The sequence below is a fragment of the Micrasema longulum genome, unplaced genomic scaffold (assembly GCF_059751315.1).
Source record: "Micrasema longulum isolate JH-2025_06_02 unplaced genomic scaffold, ASM5975131v1 h1tg000813l, whole genome shotgun sequence".
NCBI lineage: Eukaryota > Metazoa > Arthropoda > Insecta > Trichoptera > Brachycentridae > Micrasema > Micrasema longulum.
In genome coordinates, this window is record NW_028278005.1 from 21,160 (window position 1) to 40,762 (window position 19,603).

The following is a 19,603-nucleotide window of genomic DNA, read 5'->3' on the forward strand; positions in this document are numbered from 1 at the left end:
TATAATATTCAAATATAGAAATATTTATTTAAAAAATATGTTTTTCTACTTCAATAGTAAGACTTATCATTTAACCTTCATGTAATATAAAATATTAAAATTAGTTGATGTTAGCGTACCAATGCAGTGCCATATGCACCATTAGCTGCGAAAAAAGAATCAAGAAAATAAACGAAACTTATAAAAATCCCAACACGTTTTACAACTACATAGCGCATTAACGGTTAGGAAATTAGTTCCTCGTTTCCAAATCGGGTTGTGGTCCCGTGGCTAGTGTAACGGACTCACGGATCAGAGGTCCGAGGCTCAAACCCCACAACTTGATTTACATTTTCTTATAGTGAGTTATTTATAACTCGTTGAAAATGACCACCGAAATGAAAACATGTGGGTAAATTATAAAAAACGCTAATATGTCTTTTTAAATAAAAAATAAACAAATTAATAACATATAATAACGGCAGCTAGCTTACATTATGTCTTGCAGCTACAGAGCACATGGACGGTATGAGGCTTAGTCCACATTTACATTATTAAAAAGTTGAACTTATTTCAAACCAATTGCTTAATTTATGTTAATTGTAAAAAATATAAGAATATTTAAATTTTTAATCAGCAAAAACACTTTTTGTCCTAATATATATGGGTTTGTAGGCAAATTTACAAGTACACTATACAGTGAATAATAGTTTGATATTATGTAACGCCTGTTAACTAGTTAGTTCAGTTTACCGGCCTTTCCCGGGTTAGCTAAGTTCGCTTTCCATCCCTTAGGCAGGCCAGCCGGAAGAAGCCTTATCCAACCTTTCGTTTGCTATCTGTTAGGCTATTGAAACAAATTACTTAAGGAAACCCTTATCAACTGATAAAGAAATTTTCAGTGCTAATTTGATTTAGGTAAGCAACCTACAAACTAGGTTTAACAAGACGTTCATATAATATTGCGAAAATACTCATAATAATTAAATATATTTATAGAAATAATTCGTTTGTGTTGACACGCGTTAAAAGTATTTTTTGTTTGTTACAGACGAGCCATCCTCAGCAATCCCGATCTGCTACCGAGTACGCCTTGGAGAAATCTTCTAGAGAACGACTTTTGGGGCACCCCGTTGACGGACAGCGGTTCTCACGGGTCTTATCGCCCCCTGTGTGTCTTCACCTTCCGTCTGAACTATCTTCTAGGAGGCTTCCAACCATGGGGCTATCATCTCGTCAACGTACTCCTCCATTGTCTAGCCACGGCTCTAGTGGTCAGAGTAGCCAGAGCCATCCTACCGCCGGCGAAAACCAAATTGGGGTCGGCCATAGCCGGACTGACGTTCGCTTCGCATCCAATACACACCGAAGCCGTTGCGGGAGTAGTAGGACGAGCCGATCTAGCGGCGTGCAACTTCTACCTGCTCAGCTTTCTAGTCTACGTAGCTCACGTGAAGTATAGAGATACGCCATATTATAATGTGGCGTTCAATAACTTACCCTTTAATGGCTGCTGCGTCCAAAGATGTCTCAGCAGAATCAACGGAGTAAATCAAGTCAAGAAGACTTTGAAAAAACCCGAGCACACTTCAAACGGCGCGCCTAACGGGCACATAGTAACTAATGGCTACGTAGCGGAAAACGATATTTTATCTCGGAGTAAGGGATCCTTCCTTTATAACGCGGAACGTTCAAATTACCATAATATATTGTTCCACTTGATCGACAATATCAGACAGTGCAATTGGTTCGGGAAAATAGAGGAGTTTAGCGCTAGCGGTGGGATTATCTGCGTAGTGAAGTTTTTTATTTCTTGCGGATTGAGTACTTGGCAGTTGAAGAAAGGGCCTTGTACCAACATAAATAATAATAATATAAACGGAGACGCCAAGAGAAAATGCCACATCGAGAGTTCCGCATGCGGGGTAGTCAATAATGCCTTACTTAACGGGAGCGCTCACCATAACGGGACGTACCGCAATGGGCTCGTCAACGGGGCAGTGAAATGTCACACAGGTGATGATGGGAAGTTGGGTCCCGATGGTGGGGCAACGAAGTGCGCCAAGTGCCGCGCGGGGGGCAGCCGGGGCTGGAGGTGCCACGGGGCCCTAGTGGGCTGCATCCTGCTGGCAGCCGCTGCCACCCTCAGCAAGGAGACAGGGGTCACGGCGTTGGCGGCGTGCGCACTTTACGACCTTGTGCGCGCTGCTCAAGATGCCACGTGGAATAATAAGGTGAGTTTGCATTAGATTCTCCAATTATATTTTAGTGTACACGATATCACTTATTTCCATGATAAGAATACCTGTATAAATTACAGCAATATATGATTAATGTTCAAGAATGGTTGAGTATGTCCAAATGCTTGCAGACTGGCTGGATTTCCTCCCTGGGGAGTTATTTATTTTCAAATTTGTTGCAGCATAGAGGGAAAACATTTTCGAGAAGGGAATATGGAAGTCTAGGCTTTCAGCTCTTTTACTTTACAAAAGTCAACAGGTGGGAGAGTTAAGTAAATGTGGATGTTTTGGTATGGGCAGAATAGTGAATGTTTCACAGTGTGTAAAGTGGCTACTTAAACCAGCCAACGACAGGTCATAAGCCCTGTAAATGCCTAGACTTCCATATTCCCTTCTCAATAATGTTTTCCCTCTTTGTTGCATTAAATTTAAAAATGATAAATGTTGTTTTGGGTTTCTACCACTTCTGAGGTAGACCGAAAAAACATAGAAAAATGTAAATATAATGTATAAAAATAATTATTATTTGACCTTACAAAGGTGCTTTCAGACAAAAATATGTTCCTACGTCAAATTGTGTAATATCTACAAAAACTATTCGATAAAAGGAATTACATATGTGGAACGCGGAACAATTTGCTTGAAAATAGGTAGAAACATTATCATTTAAAGAGTTTGATACTTAGCGAAAAAATTGCGTTATCACTTTAAGGAACGCCAACAGTATTGCATCTACTCCGCAACTTCTCAGAAACCTTTAAAAGCTTTTAACCATAAGCACATTCCAAATTGCTTTACTTGCAGTTATGTCTCTTTTAGAACAGTTTGATTCAAAACTTGCAGAGGTATAGTGTTTCGCAGGTTGAACCGTTATTAAAGCAGTAAAAGGGAACTTACAATTTTATTCTTACAAATGATTTGAGAGCAACATAAAAAACAATTTGTTTTATGTGACGTTTAATTACATTATAATAACAACGACGAATCAATTAAGTGAGTGACCAGTTAAAGACTTTAAAAGCCAACAGGAGAAACCCCATTCTATAAAAAATTGTGTTCTTATCTAAAAAACATCCATATGCTCACACTCAAATTACTTCTATTCCTTTTTTATGTAATGAAGGAGAAATTAAAAACATGAAATATTTTCCAAAATAAGGCGATGAAGATTATAAATACCCAACATAAATATATATTCAATACAAAAAAAATGCACAAAGAAATTGGTATGCTCACATTAAAGCAACAAATAAAATGTAATGAAGCAATTTTTAACATATTACAACAAATATAAAAAGCATTTTAGAGAAGGTAATATATAAGTCTAAACAGCTACAGGGCTTATGACCTGTCATTGGCTGTTTTAAGTGGCCACGTTTACACACTGTGTAACATTAACCATTCTGCCTATATTTGAACATCTATATTCCTTCAATTTTTTCATCTGTTGATGTTTGTGAAGTAAAAGAGCTTCTATCCAGTCCTCTACAAAAATTTGAAAAAACTCAAAATATGGTTGGTAGCAATTTTTTTGATAAAATAATTAAGGAATACATAAAGCAAAATAAAAAAATAATTTGACAATGCCATAAATACGAAACGAGGGATTGAAAAAATGATAAGATTTCGAATGAAGAGAAAAACTCAGTCTAAAAACTCTTTGTGAAAGTGATTAAATCGGAAGAATGAGTTTTTCTTTTTTAATTTAATATGTTATGGCTTTTACCATTCTTGGTAATATAAGCCAGAAAAATATATTATTTACAAATGTTAAATGAGAGCAAAGCAATATTACAGAAAACAAGGCAGACGCGGAGAAATAAAAAAAATAAGAAGCATTAAAGTTTTTTAAACTTATTTGAAAAAAAGTGTTCTTGAAAAATTATGATAAAAAAAATGATGTTTTTAGGAGTTTATGTTAGTCCATAAAATGCAATGAACTGATCTAATTAAGAATGAATAAAAAAATACAAAGAGTTAGTGATAATACCCGAATAAAATTTGCAATTAATTTATTTCATTTTTCACAATTTTATACTTATGCTTCTTTTCAAAAAAACCTTAAACGATAATACATTTTTGTAGTCAATCAAAGTAAGCACCTTTGCATTTTTTAAACTTTGCAATGCATTAAATACCATTTTAGTTTGATAAGTCATCTTCACGCAAAAATCCTGTTCTGATTATGACATTACTAGATCGTTTCCGTTGGCTTAGAATAAACCTTATAAATACAAACACAAACTAGTTTTTGAAAATCAACAAACTGTTAAAACCCTTTTGAAAATAAAATCTCACATTCGCGTTTAAATAGTGAAAAAATGCACAAGAAAATATTTCAATAATGTAACGAATGTTCTAAAAAGTTTGAAATACTGGTAAGCTTTTTAACGAGCAAATTAAAGTAAAAATATTAAAATGTGAGCGTAAATTTGTAAAAAAAATCTAACGTTGCACTCAAAATTGATTAAAAGATAATCTTTAAAACTGCATCTTATTAAATTGCAATTTTATTTGGCTTAAGTTGTGAAGTAAAGTTCTCCCTACAAACCTGCTGTTAATTTTCTAAATCCAACCTCAGAAAGTAAAGCGCTAGCCGCCCTATCACCATTGAATGAGATAAGTTTTCTCTGCCAACTGGAATAACAAAGTTTTTGACTAACACTGAAGATGCAGGTTCTTGAATGTCGATAGTGACTACAGAGCTGCGTCAAAATGTAGCTCGCAGTGAACACAATAAGACAAACTGTAAAATATGAAAGAGAAATCAACTTGAAACTTGTGTATCTCAACAGACTATAAGAGGTTTTTAAAAACATAGGGTTTTATAGAGGAAATTTAAAACATGCCTATTTTAAGCCTTTTAAGAATATTGTTACCGTCACTTACGTAATTTTTATTATTAAAAAATAATAATAATAATAAAAATAAACCTGAAAATACCCAATAATGCAAAAATTTCCGTTTCAATAAAAATTGTTGAGGTTTTCGGCTACGTTCCAACGATCATTGAAAGGAATTACCCAAATGCACAAAAAAATAGTAATAGAATAATGTTTGTATGTACAAAGTTGGTACCTACTTAACTCTACAGTAAGTTAAACTATCATGTCTTGTAGACCAACTGCATTTTAATTATAAATTATGAAACAGAATTTATCAGTCTTTAACTTCAGATACAGGCCAAAAAACTTGGAATATTAGGTACAAAAATTTCTAATTCAAATAAACACGCATTAGGTACATGTAAAACTATCCAAAAATCTATTTTGAGAGGTAGTCAAATGCCCTTACGATAGCAAAGCACTACGGGCGTCTTGTCGGTATGCATATTTACGAAATGTAGTCACAGAACCATAAAATATATTAAAGATACCAAATGAACTGTTTTATTTATAGCTAGTGTACCAAAATGTATTAAAAATGTTATTTATAATAAATTGTGCCCTCGCAGAAGGGTGGGTATACGTGATTTCGTTTTTTGAAGTAATTCAACAAAAACTTTTAGTCAAAGCTCCTAGTCAATTCGATTATTTAGAAGAAAAAAACCATGCTAATTTCACGAAAGTGACAATTGTCAATGGTACGTTGTTGCGATATAAATAAAAAAACTTAAAAACAAAGACAAAAAAATACTTAGTCTACTATACACATAACATAAACACCACATTATTTCATAAACCACACAGTATTCACAACAATAAACACGAACACAAATCAAATCACGTATTATATAATATATATTTTTGTAACGTCCCTTTCTTCCGCTCAGAAAATTGTATAACATATTAAGTTGTGCTCGTAATTCTATTAAAAATAATAATCATAAGTGTGGCCGTTATGAATGTTTTCAAAAACATAAAACGGACAACAATAAAGGAAAAAATATGGGAATTTTTCCATGTTTTGTTTGGTTCAAAGAGAAAAAACCTAACGAAACGTAAATTATCTCAGATGTAAAGGTATTGCTACACAGACCAGTTGCTTTCCACTCGCATGATTACTAAGTATCGGGAAAAGACAATTTCTCTTGTTTGATGGCATGTAGACAAACAGGATTCCTTTTTGTCTTGTGTTAATATTACAGTCACCAGCGAGGGAATGTTACGTCACTGAGTGGATTATCCTAGCTTTTACGTTGATTGCTTTTTTTGTCAATTTCCTTTAACATTGTCAGTGCGTCTCCAGGGAACGCGAAGTAGGGACAAGCGGATAGGAACGAATTCCGCCAGTAACTTATGTTTTACTCGATACATTATGAAAACAAAGGCAATCGCCAAAAAATCGATGCCGGTAATTCTGTACCGTTAAGGTAAACAGGTTCGTGACGCTAACATTGAGAAAATGAGCTGTGTGTTAATATTTACTCTATACCGTCTTAGAAAAGATAGAATAAGACATATATGTCGTGATTTTTCACCTAGCTGGACCAAAGAATTGAATTCGAATCCCCCATAGACTGATTTCAATTCGATAACTCAAATATTATTATGCCAATTTTCCTTATATTTTTTGTTATTTTGAAAATAAAAAAAAGAAGCATTTTCCTGTTTTTGTTTTTAAGTCTTTAAATCGTTTAATATTAAATCAAAAAGAAGATGTTATTAAAACAGGGGTCAATTTTGCTTTATGTACATTAGCATTCAGCAAACTAACAAAAACAAATTGAATACACGAATGAGTAAAATATGTGCACGTGAAAACATAAATAAATTATTGCACGACCCTAGGCAGCGTCTTTATAATAATGGACAAAGGATCGAGAAGGTTGACAGTTTTAAATACATAGGAGTTCACATAACTGAACATGGAAGCATGTACATTGCACAAAGAGCTTATACTCCGCTTCATAATTGCTGGAGCAACTTTTAACATAATGCATGTTGTCTGGATTTATAGTTTATACTCGGTCAAAACGAAATGCTGGTTATTCAACCCTTGTTAAATGCCAGTACTCCTATTTGAATTTGAATCTTGGCACCTAACCAAAGCCTAGAACAAGAAGCTTCTGAGTTGGTAGAATAAGTGATTGAGGAAAATATTAGGCATAAATAAAGTGGTTCGATTTTATAACTAACATTTATGTCCGAGAACGGACGCAGTAGCCTCCTATAACGAATGTCTTGAGGATGCGGCACCTTAACCCAAATTATCTGTTATTTAGAGCTACGGGCTCACGCCGTCCTGGAAGGCCGTCGACGACGATCTTTTGACTTTATTCGACGGAACTAAGGGTAGCTGGATTGACGTGGGCGGAGGCGAGAATGCTGGCTGGCGAAAGGGTCTCCTGGAGGCAACTGGTGATGAACATATGCCCCACTTAGGAGCAGATTTGAAAAAGAAGAAGAAGAAAAATGTGAATAATATCTAAAAACATTTTTAAAGAAACAGATGTATCTTTCAGTGTAAAATTTACTTTTAAACATGGCAAAATTTGAAACGCAATTTTGAGCTGTGTATCCGAAACTGAAAATGAAAAAACTCGCATTAAAAATAGCAAACAGAATCCAAAATAAAACTACTTTCTCATTCATTATTCACTCGCCACAACGCTCAAAAAGAACCAGTTAACGTTTGCAAATAACACAGGAAAACATGGTCGAAGGCATCGCAATGTAGCCGTTGAATACACCCACTTTATTACTTCGCTAACTGCGTTAGCGCCGGGACAAATTTGGCCGAGTCCAATTCAATTTTGGTGCGGTGTGTCCATAGAGCTCTAAGCTTTCATTTTGCAACCATGGTGTCGTTGTTTTACTTACTTGTATTTGAACGCTTGCTAGACAATTATCTTTGCAAATTAAACTAGAATCTTTTAGCAAGCAAGCTTACATCGGAATTGCACATGATTTTTAATACATTATTTTCTAGAGAATTACATACTACAGAATCTGGCGTCAAATTGTATTTATTTATTTAATTAAATTTACAATACTGTAAATTACAATGTACATAAATGATAAAATTGGGCGACTTTAAAAACATGGTAAAAATAAAGCACAAAATATTAATAAGGCCTATAAAAACAATGGTAAACAAAGACAAATAAGTCACTAATACGTATTAAGATACGAGTACATAGTTTGAAGGGAAGAGTAAAAAACTGGTAATTACAGCATGGAAAAGATACACCTCACTCAAAAGGCAGTCCAAGGGATTAATCATTCCCACAGGAATCGACAACGGTAAATTTGTCCTGCATTCAGGACGAATAAATGATCTGTGTTGCCTAGTACTTAAATAGTTGTCTGGTACATATAATTTTCTGCGCTCCAAAATGTTGGAAATTGTAAAGTTATCCGTTCAGGAGCTTAAAAACCATCATCAACAAGGCTTTGTTCCTTCTGGCCCGCAAATTTGCGGTACCAAACATACCCTAAAGGAATAATGATGGGTATTGCAATGAGTGGTATCACTGAATCAAAATAATGAAAATAATATTAATCGAAAAAACACTACGCTTTTAGTTGCAACTAAATTTTGAGCCACGAGAGGCGAGTAACAAAAATGCTCATGATTATTTATTAAAATATGTATTTAACTTGAAATAAATATTTTATGAAACTAATTTTTGATTTTTGATGTTAAATAATCTAACTACGCATTTAGTTTGCGTAAAACACCGATTTTAGAACATGACTGTCCCTTTGTTAACCTTTTGGACCAAAATTATTTCCCGTGGATACAAAATAAAATTATTTTGTATTTTGTTCTTCCCAAAGAAGTAATTTGATATTTTTTGGTGTATTCAATTTTTCTAAAATCTTTTATTCTTAATAAAATATATACTTTCATTTTTGAACAAATCATCAGGCTTAAGCTGAGAATTAATAAAAAATATTCATGGAACACGTGTAATTGTCTCATAATGTATGTTTATTCAATAAAATTAATTTAATTTTACTGCAAACTTGGCTTAAATTAATATCATTGTAATAATGTAATAAATAAACCAGTTAGAATATTATTATTTTTTGTTGGCATATTAAATTTGAGTGATTTGATCAAATTTAAGTACTTATTTAAATTACTAATATTTTACTTATTTAAGGTCTTCTTAAAACACTTTTTCATTATCGAAATGATTATTTTGTGTCGTAGATGATGAATATTTAATTGAACACTAATTTCTGACTAAAAGCTCACGCAATAAATACATCTTTTTTAGTTATTTTTGGAAAACTTTAAATGATATCTAATATTTCCATATTAAAAATAAGTGTCTCGCAGAGGTTTTTTTATATTTATTTTTTGGTCGTATATATTTCGTTAATCAGACAAGTTTTAAAAATTATACAAAAATTTGGAACTGTTAGAACCTATTTAAACTCCTTGAAGACTAATTATATTTTACTGAGATATTTACGTTATTTGGTTAGTTAGAAGTACGTTGGACATAAATAAAGCTAGTGAAATAAAATGAATCAAAACTACGTGTATATAAAAATTTGACATATAAACTTTCTATGAAAATTTATACAGGCAAAACTTCAAATATACTTATTAATTCATAATTATAGACGCGGTCAACGTTCAAGGCGCACGTAAGGAATACGGTAATATGTTTTGTCGCTGCCCGGTTTATTTTTGATTAAAATTGGCGCCTCGGTATTCAAGAAAAGAATACATTTTTGAATTTCTAACTGCTTTTTTTATCCAAATGCAACCAGACAACGTCACAACACACTATCGCATTACTTCCGTGCGCCTTGAACGTAGATATTCGGAATATTATGGCTGCTTGGCAAAAATATTTTTTCGGACTAACCCCCTACAAATCAACAATGTATATTTATTTAATAATTTAAAAATGTAGTCATTTTATGCTGTTTCAGTAAATATTTATAACGGGAAAAAAACTTAAAAGCTCAAACAAAATAAGCATAAAGCCTTTTATAATATCTTCATAAGCAGTGCGCTGTAAAAGCGTTCGTTAATAAAAATAAACAGCTAACGTAAACAGAACCTTTCTGTTAGCTTACGTTATATTATCAACACCTTGATTAAAACTGTAAAAGTGTTATAATTTTATCCTTAGATGTTGGTATGTAAGAGAACTAAAAAAGCATTTATCTCCTAGGATATAATTTATTTTCAATATATTATTTTATTCGGGATTTTTACAGCTATTGCATAACAATAAATAAAAATATATGAAGTACACCAGAGCCAATCAAAATAATTATCTGTCAATCTAATAATGCATTGTAAATAAGAAATGAATTTATATAATTGTATGTGTGCGACGTTTGTATTCATGTTTGAAGGTGTGAAAAGGTGTGTATATGGATGTGTGAATAAATGTGGCGGGTGGACATGAGAGTGTATATGATAACACAAGTTTAGTGTTTAATGTATGATTTAATAAATAGTTATAATTTTCATCGTGAAATAGGTTTTTAGTTCTCGTAATATTAAAATTTTGTAGTGTGTGAAAAGATAACAAATTTAAAAAAAATAATTAATACAATAAATGCCGCAAATATCAAATGAAAGTGGATGGAAAATGTTGATAACAACTAAAATAAAAAGAAAAAAATTTGAAGTATGGAGTTTTTACCTAAAACTTTACCTAAAATGGTTTGTCTGTCTCGTGGTCTACGATACAAAATACCAAAGTTCAGCATGCTTTTTAAAAATCTGATCAAAGCATCTAAACATTATTTCACAAAAAAAACGAAAATTTAATGTTTCGAAAGTAGGTATAAATTGTTGATAATTATTTATATTTTAACCTTAAAAAGGTCTCTTTTATACCCCACCCCTTTCATCATAAATACACGATATCAAATAATATTTTTCACTTGCGCACAACACGCACCCTCTTCCAATAAATTTCTAACATATTTTTAAGCACAACATAACTTATCAATATTTTCATGTATTTCTGTGGACATCTGATATTGGTTTTGTTTTAAAAAATTATTTTGTTAATTTTTAAATTATAAAACCGATTAAAAAAAAAGATCCTTTTACCAAGAATTGTTAAAAAACTCACGCACTGACAAATAGACTATCAGGCTCATAATTTTAAGCTGCTTTTTAAGATTCCTTGTACATTATTTTATTATTTTCTTTTTGCAATCGTCAGATGTATTCGTCCTTTTCCTTCATCTCGAGTTTATTACGTCACCCTTAAATTCACTGGAGGCAAACATTCATCTTACTATTACAAAGGATCTTATGCAAAGTCACTAGGTAGGTTGCGGGTTATGCCTGTGCGGAGTCTATTTGAGATAGCTATGCATAGTCGCTGAATCATAGCGAAAACAGCTATGCAGAAATACTACGTTCCGAGTCTGTATAGCTAAAGTCTTTACTTGCATAGCGGAAAGCTTTGCTTTAGGAATTGCATAATGAGAACCAATTTCTGTGCGCCATCATTCGAGAGAAAGATGAGTTGTTTAAGGATTAAACTGATTAGATCCAAATATGATTGAAATAGAAATTAATATTGAAGCTTCCTTAGGAACTTTTCTCGTAATATGTTAACAAATTACAACAGAGATGGAGAATATTTTAGAGAAGATCATATGAGACTATAGGCAGTTAGAGGGTTTATGATGTGTCATTTGCTGGTTTAAGTAGTTACTTTACACACTTTGTAACATTAACAATTTTGCCTATGTTTGAACATCCACATTTTGACGATTCTTTCATTTTTTTATTTAAGTGAAGTTAAAGAGCTTAAGCTTTTATTGATGCGTAAAGAATCTACTGATAAAAAAGTTTCACATAAATAGGCAACGCCTGAAAAAAAATCAATTTTTATACTTCTTGGATCAGTTGATTTAATTACGTTGATTCAATTTTTTGTAGATATAACATTTAATTTTACATTAAGATTGATATATTAAAACAGAGATTGAGAAAATGATTAAAAAATGGTTTTTATACTGAAATATTTTGTAGACTATGGACTGGCGCCCAATCAAGTCAATAGACAGCACGAAATAATTGAGATTCGCTGCTTTATATCTGTGGCGCGGGTCTAAAAGAGCCAATATTAGATTGAATATTTTTCTTGCCACCATTTTACAGAGGGTTGATTTCAATTAATACACTTTTACATTTAACTATTTTATACACACATACGTTTGTGTTGTGATACTTTTTATTTATGTTTTTTATGTAAGATGCCAAATAATTCATTATAACGTCATAAAACGGATAAATAATAACCTTCCTGTTATATAATGCTTAGAGACAGTAGCTCTTATAGATTCAAGCCACATAAATAAGCTTTTTTTCTTCAAAATTCATTTGTAAATGGAGCCTCCAATATGTGTAATCATCAATTAAATTGTATTTAAATTAAAAACATATCTTTAAATTTTTTTAAAAATGAAATCTACGAAATAAATCAATTTCTGATGTTGTGCATTGAAGTTCTGTTAGCAGACACATTATAAATGTTCACTGTTAAAGAATAGTTTTTAATAGTTTGTATTACATTTACATTTTTATAAATATAATAAGTTGTGTATGATAATTGATTTAATGTTTTGTTTAATTTTTATGTGATAGCATTTACAACAACAATATTATTTATTTATTGATATATACGCCCAATGAGCATTTAAAGCGCATATTTATACATATAGAATTATCATAAAGGAAAATAGAAAGACACAATGTTATAAAATAGACTTGGTGAGAGTAGAAGCGGGAGAGTGGTGTTTTTATTATAGAATTTGATTTAGTGATTGTCTGAAAAAAGACAACTTGTTATCAATGAAATCATAACTGGTATGTTTTTTGGCAGACTTAAAAATTCTGGGTATAAGGGAATGAAAACCATAATTAGTTCTATGGGTATCGGTATGAAAGAGTTTTCACTTAGCTTTCTAGTTGGGATATTTAATTTTATTGAGCTCTATTGAGCTGAACTACTGGTCAGGCGCATCAAAAAATGAGTTGAAAATTTTAAATAGGACCGGACCATAAGGTCGGATTTATTTCGACGGTCTTATATATTAAAGCTAGTTTGAAACTCATTTTACGTATATTGGTCTCCGGACAAGCCTAACCTCCAGCCAATTTTTCTTAAAAATTGATGTTGAACTGATTCAATATTTTTTGACTGATATAATATGGAGACCAGATAACAGATAAATACTTTAGGTGCGAGTGAACTAGGAAACAGAAGAGAGTCATAAATGTTTTGATATTTTTGAAGTCAATTGTGGTTCTGTTAAAAAAAATCCAAGGAGTTTAAGGGTTTATTGAGAAAATGTTCAATATGAATTGTAAAAAAAAAATTGTGTCAAGTATTATACCTTAATTTCGTATACTAGACACAGATGATAATAATATTTCATATTTCAGTGAGTAGTCGTATATATTAAAATTTTTCAGACGAACACTCTCATAACCTTGCACTTACTTAAGTTGAGATGTAGATTATTGGATAAGCACCAGGTGCTAAAAGACAGTTAATTATGTAAAAGCCTCTAATAATTTGACTTTGTGATATGTATTTTTAGTGTAATTGTATCTTTTAAAATTATAAATGTCTGTTGACTTTCCAATGAAATAAAATAAAAAAATATCAGTGTAAAAAGACGGATAATAATATATTATATTATTATTTTAAATCAGAGTCTCATCTGGTATTGTTGCAGTACAAAAATAATGAAAATGGTCCGCTGAGAGATAGTAATGTGCCGTGATGTAACATTCTTTGCGCCGACGAGATGAGGCCCGAAGGGCTGAATTTACTAGCATGTAATATTCGACGACTGCTTACAGTCTCGCACTTTTTCTGGGAGAAAATTTTATGAATGTCTGCGAACGCAAATAGACGTTGGGGAAGAGTAGAATTACTTTTAGTTAATACATCTTTATATATTAAACTCGTTAACGATAAGACTGTCATATTTTTGATAACAACGAAAGTAATGAAAGTGAAATTTTGAGAAAGCCCTTTAAAAGCAGCAACACTGGCTAAAAAGTAAAACGAATGCAGTCTTGAATAACTCTTTCAACTACATTTCCAACCTGATGGGAATAAAATAGCGATGCTAAAAGTAATTGGATCTGTGCAACCTCTGCCTTCACCGAGATACACGATGTTAGTAAAATAAAAGAAGATATATTTATGTTTTTTCAAAAATACAGTTATTTTTTTATTTTCGAAAATTATTATGTACATTAACAAATTAAAAATATTTAAAAAAGACACTAAACTTCCTCATTTCATTTTTATACATGATAATTGTTTATGAAAGCACAAACAAATAAAATATAAACTTACTCGTATTCACATTTTGATACATATACATACAGACATACTCATACACACATATACATATGTACATACATAATATATACATACATACATACACATATAAACACACATATATATACATACACACACATGTACATACACTCATGCGCACACACATACATACATTCATAAAACACAGACAATTTATTTCATATAATGCCAAACTTCATGATCGCCATTTGTACATATTTAAAAAATAAATATTACCATATTTTATTTTCAACATCCAGTAAAAACTACTATTTTGATTTATAATTTTCAAATTGTTCAATATTTACACTTATATAAACCTATGTATATTCACTATTTACAATAAATTGTATTATATAACCTAGTATTTTTTGCATCTATACTCTACATTTAACTTGAAATATATTTACGTTTTTTTTCATTTTTTATGCTTTCTAGCATTTTTTAAAAATAAATGTACATAAAAGGCAGTTCTGGCACATTGCTTTCGATTTCTTTTCTTATTTTATAATTTTAGATCTTTTTGTTGCATAGTTATGAAAGAACTCGTTATTTTTTAGTTTGTGTTGAAAATATTTCGGAACTATTTCTTTAATAGTTTTGTTGATTCAAAATTGAATGAATTATTTGATCAATTGTCATTATATCTAAGAGTTAATCATTTTCTTAACTTTTGTGCGTCTCCCACATCTTAATAATATCCTCATTGCTTTGTTTTGTATTATTTCTAGTCTCTCTAGATCTCCCTCATTACTCAAATATAAAATACTAACGCAATACTCAATGTGGGGAACGATAATACTTTGAAATATCAGCAAATAGGTTTTAAGGTCTAGTTTATCCCTTATTATTCCTAATAGGGAACCTTCTTTGCGATTTTCTAACTCGTTTAGTCTGCATTTTTTGTAAAAGATAATTTAGAATCAATCCAAATTTCTAGATATTTTATGCTTTCAACATTCTCAAGAATCTCTCCATCTTATTCAACACGGTGATAACTGTTAAAACAGCGTTTCTTACCCATTCTCCAAAATTCTGTTTTTCCTACATTAAGTTTTAGCTTATTTTCTTTAAACCATATGGAGACTGTTTTCAATTCTGCATTTATTTTAATTATCGCTGAATCATATTTAAATCATTAACTTTGCGGTCTAACTCGAATCGGGTTGTGGTCCCGTAGCTATTGTCTCGGACCCATAGCAAAACATTCGTGGTTCGAATTCTACTTTACCGGAACTTGATTCCCATTTTCTTAATTAAGATGTTTACAACTTGTTGAAAATGAGCCTGTTGAAATTGACTTCAAAAGCTCTGGTGCAACGATGGAGTGAATATTTTACTTTGCGTCTACATACTCCGCGTGTAAACTAACTCCAGTGTCCCATTACATACCTAAATGATGTGAATATTTTTTTAAATAATGGAAAAGATAGAATTAAATAGAATGTGTATCATGCGCGGTCCATTCATATACCATTGGTTCCCCTACATTTTAGCAAATAATGTTTTTCAAATAGTATATTTAATAAATTAATTATCCGTCATAATACCTAACATTAAGATTACTATAAACAAATTACGTAATAATAATTTGATTAATAATCGCGATAAATTGTAAAGAAATTTTACTATCGTCTTAAAAAAATATGTTAAAAAGCAACGTAGCCTACGGCACATCCATTTACCAACGCTGTCAAGCGCGTACTGATCGGCAAGTACTTGCTACTGGCTGGCTGGGTATCAATTTAAAGAACGATCGCGATGGATGCAAATTCGAAATTCCGTTCCAGCGCCGTACTAAACGCGCAGTCCGGGCGCAGGCGCAGACTTAAATTCTCACTAGGCAATGGAAGCAATCGAAGCATAACAATACATTATTTTCGATGTGATCCGAACGCAATACCACGCCACGCCGCATAGCACAGAGTTGCGATTTTGGTATTTTGGCGCTGGACATAATAATTTAATAATTATTTTGTAGTAAAGTAGGAAAAAAAAATTAAATCTAGAATTAAATGCAAACATTAGATCAATATAATGTTGATTTGTTAAAAGAAAAAAGCTTATAATCTACTACATGTATTGATTTTTCAGGTTCAAATAATGACCAATCAATTTTCGTTGAAAAGCCATGTTTTTTAATGAGATGATGTTTATTTTGGTTTTACTGCATTTAAGTCAAATAAAATATAATTCCTCAAAATACTTCGCAGTTTTTCATTTAAGTATGGTAGTGAAGTTGGATAATTTGTTATTAAAATTTATTACTAGATATGTCAAATTAATGTTTTTATTTCATTATTTTATAAAGTATTTAGTTTATCTTTAATTTTTCAAGGGCAGTGTATATTATTATGTACCAATTACTTATATATCAATTGCTTCCCTAATCAAAAACCCCACCGCACGCCCCTGATGTGTATGTGTTTTTTTTTTTGGATCTGTATTTTAGAATATCTCGTATTTTGATAATGTAACACGGCGTTACAACACCGTTTTCAGCGGATTTTTTTTGCACAGTCTAAAGGTTAAGAGAGTTTAAATTACACATTGCTTTAGGAATTTTGGAATACCGTGTATAGTAGTAATGTATTGAACAGCGTAATATCTATACTAGTGCAACTGACACAGTATAGAAATCTATTTCTTGTAACAGCGGAATGATAAAATGTCAGCCGTAATAGGAAAGCGGGGCTTTATTGCTGTGAAGATGTATGGAAATCTTTCTAGTGTTATAATGAAAATTCTTTTTCCTCTGCAATAAAACGTTGTAACGTAGAAAAGCAATACCATCTTTGTCTCGAAATGCATTCTTTCGGGACTGAGTACATTGGAGTGTACATTCATTTATCTTATTTCGGGATGGAGAAAATATCCACGTTTGGGTTAACATAACTTGGTTTTAAAATTTTTGTTTGTAAAATTTTCTTACACAGCAATATTCCACTGTCTTTAAATTGTCAGTCTCATGATGTAGTGGAAATGATTGCGATTAAGCATTTATTTAAAAACGTTATTTTTCACTTTTTCATATAACAAAAATCATCATGTGTCGCTGCGATTAGGGTACCAATGCGGTGTCCTTTACACCATTAGGTGCGGAAGAAAAATGATGATAGATTGGCATCTGAAACGTATTACCGATGGCATTACCTTCCTGCAACACATGATAAAGATACAATGCATACAATTTTCCAATGCTGATTTTTCTTATGATTAGGGTTTTATGATAATGACAAATAATAAATATATCACGAGCTTTGAGAGAACAACTAAAGACAAACTAAAATAATAATAACATTAACAATAAAACATTAAGCTCAAATTTGAAAAAAATATAAGTCCTTACCTACCTACTCAAAATTGATTGTAATAATATCCTGTTTTTTAATGAATTATGAAATATAATATAAAATAGTGGCCACTCTTCAAAAAGGATAGTGGCCCTGCGCAGCACTCCCTGACTGCAGCTCTTCCTTTCTACCTCCATCCGTGGGGGGCAAATGCTGCGCGGAGCGTGGCCGTAGCCAGATGCACAGTACCTTTATTGTACCTGTTCAGCCGCTGCTAGCGACGCACCGTCTCGGCTCCGGACTTACAACCAGGATCCAGGAACTTGATCATAGCCGGATCAGCAAATTTTTTACTAGCCAAGTGGCCGTCCTTGCCCTTCTGGCGCGGGCGCGCGCGCGTGTTGGCAACAAGCTGGTTGGCAACGTAGTTTGGCATTTTGTTTCATTTTAGTTGAAAACACTATTTAAAAATGTACAAAAAATAAATATCTACCCAGTTTAGTATTATCACAAATCGATCAACCATTTTAAATCTACAATAATTAAAATTATGCGTTAGGTTTTAGTTAGTAAGTAAATTTATTTATTTTCAGTTCACAAACCGTAAAAGATCTTACAATATAAATACAATTAACAAAATAAAAAATAATAACACTAAACATATTTCACCAATTAAATGTGAACACTAATAATCACAAAAGAAAAATTAAAAATTGTAAATAGACCAAAATTTAGTTTTCATTATATGTTATTAAAGCAGTTTATTAGAATTTATATAAGATTATTTTTTTATAAAATTAAAGTTGAAATAGGTGCAATTTATACAATCGAATATAATTTTATTAGATTATTTATACAGTCTTGTAGTAGTAATAATATTTTTTTAAATGTATATCAATAAATTATAGTAACAAAAGTCACCATAAAATAAAAAACAATGCGTACTCCTATTTAATGTATCCGTTTTATCATTGTACATGTTAGTTAGGGTGAGTATATATATTTAAGGTGTGTGAGGTGTGTGTATATGTGTATGGGTGTGTGAGTATTGTGTGTATGCGAGAGTGTGTAGTGAATATAAGTGGACTTATTGATCAATGATTATAAAAAAAAAACCTAAATGAGGAAACCTATCAATCACCTTATCGATCAATGCAAAATTGTTAAAAACATGTTTAAATGATTGTTTTAAGGAACGATTTATAAATATATATCCGTTTTTTTCATATAAACTCATTTAAAATATTCAAATAAAATAAATTATAAAAACATTTTACTAAAACAATTTAGTTTTTAATATTAAAAATATTTTAACGGAAGATAAAACTTCAAGTAGTAATTCACTCAATCCAGTCCTTTTGAGAGATTTGAAACGTCACTCTTTTTCTATTACCAGCCCATTGTGTGCATTCAAGAATTTGACTAAATCACCATTTCAATGAGACATTGAACCCTGTACGCCCTTTGCTATAAATCCTCTTTCCTGCCTTTTTCCCAGGATTCAAAGCTCGGATTTTAAGAAAGGAGCTTTTAGCCCGAATATTTCTTGACATCTTATGTATTTATTGGGACCCGAAATTCCGACAAGGGAACACAATTTGGAGTGTAATTAAATGGAATTAATTAAAACGTAGAAGGATAGGAAACGTTCTACAGAAGTCTTGACTTTTTTAAATAAATGCATAAATTTTAAATATACTTTTTTTGACGGCTGCTTTACAACTACTAGAAAAATATGTGATATATTTAAAATACTTCATTAAAATGGTGATAAAAATGCATTTAATAAGGACAATATGCTAGAGACAAATTGTTTGATTAATATTTTATTA

At 31.6% G+C, this 19,603-nt stretch overlaps 1 protein-coding gene across 1 annotated transcript in view; it reads left to right on the plus strand.

The window, feature by feature from the left end:
• Positions 1-476: 476 nt before the first annotated feature.
• LOC148278885 (protein O-mannosyl-transferase Tmtc2-like) overlaps positions 477-19,603 on the plus strand; it is a 378,152-nt gene continuing 359,025 nt past the window's right edge. The window contains exons 1-2 of the mRNA XM_088230743.1: positions 477-505; positions 1,031-2,213. Of these exons, the coding sequence (XP_088086869.1) occupies positions 477-505; positions 1,031-2,213 (1,212 nt within the window). The remainder of the gene's footprint in view (positions 506-1,030; positions 2,214-19,603) is intronic.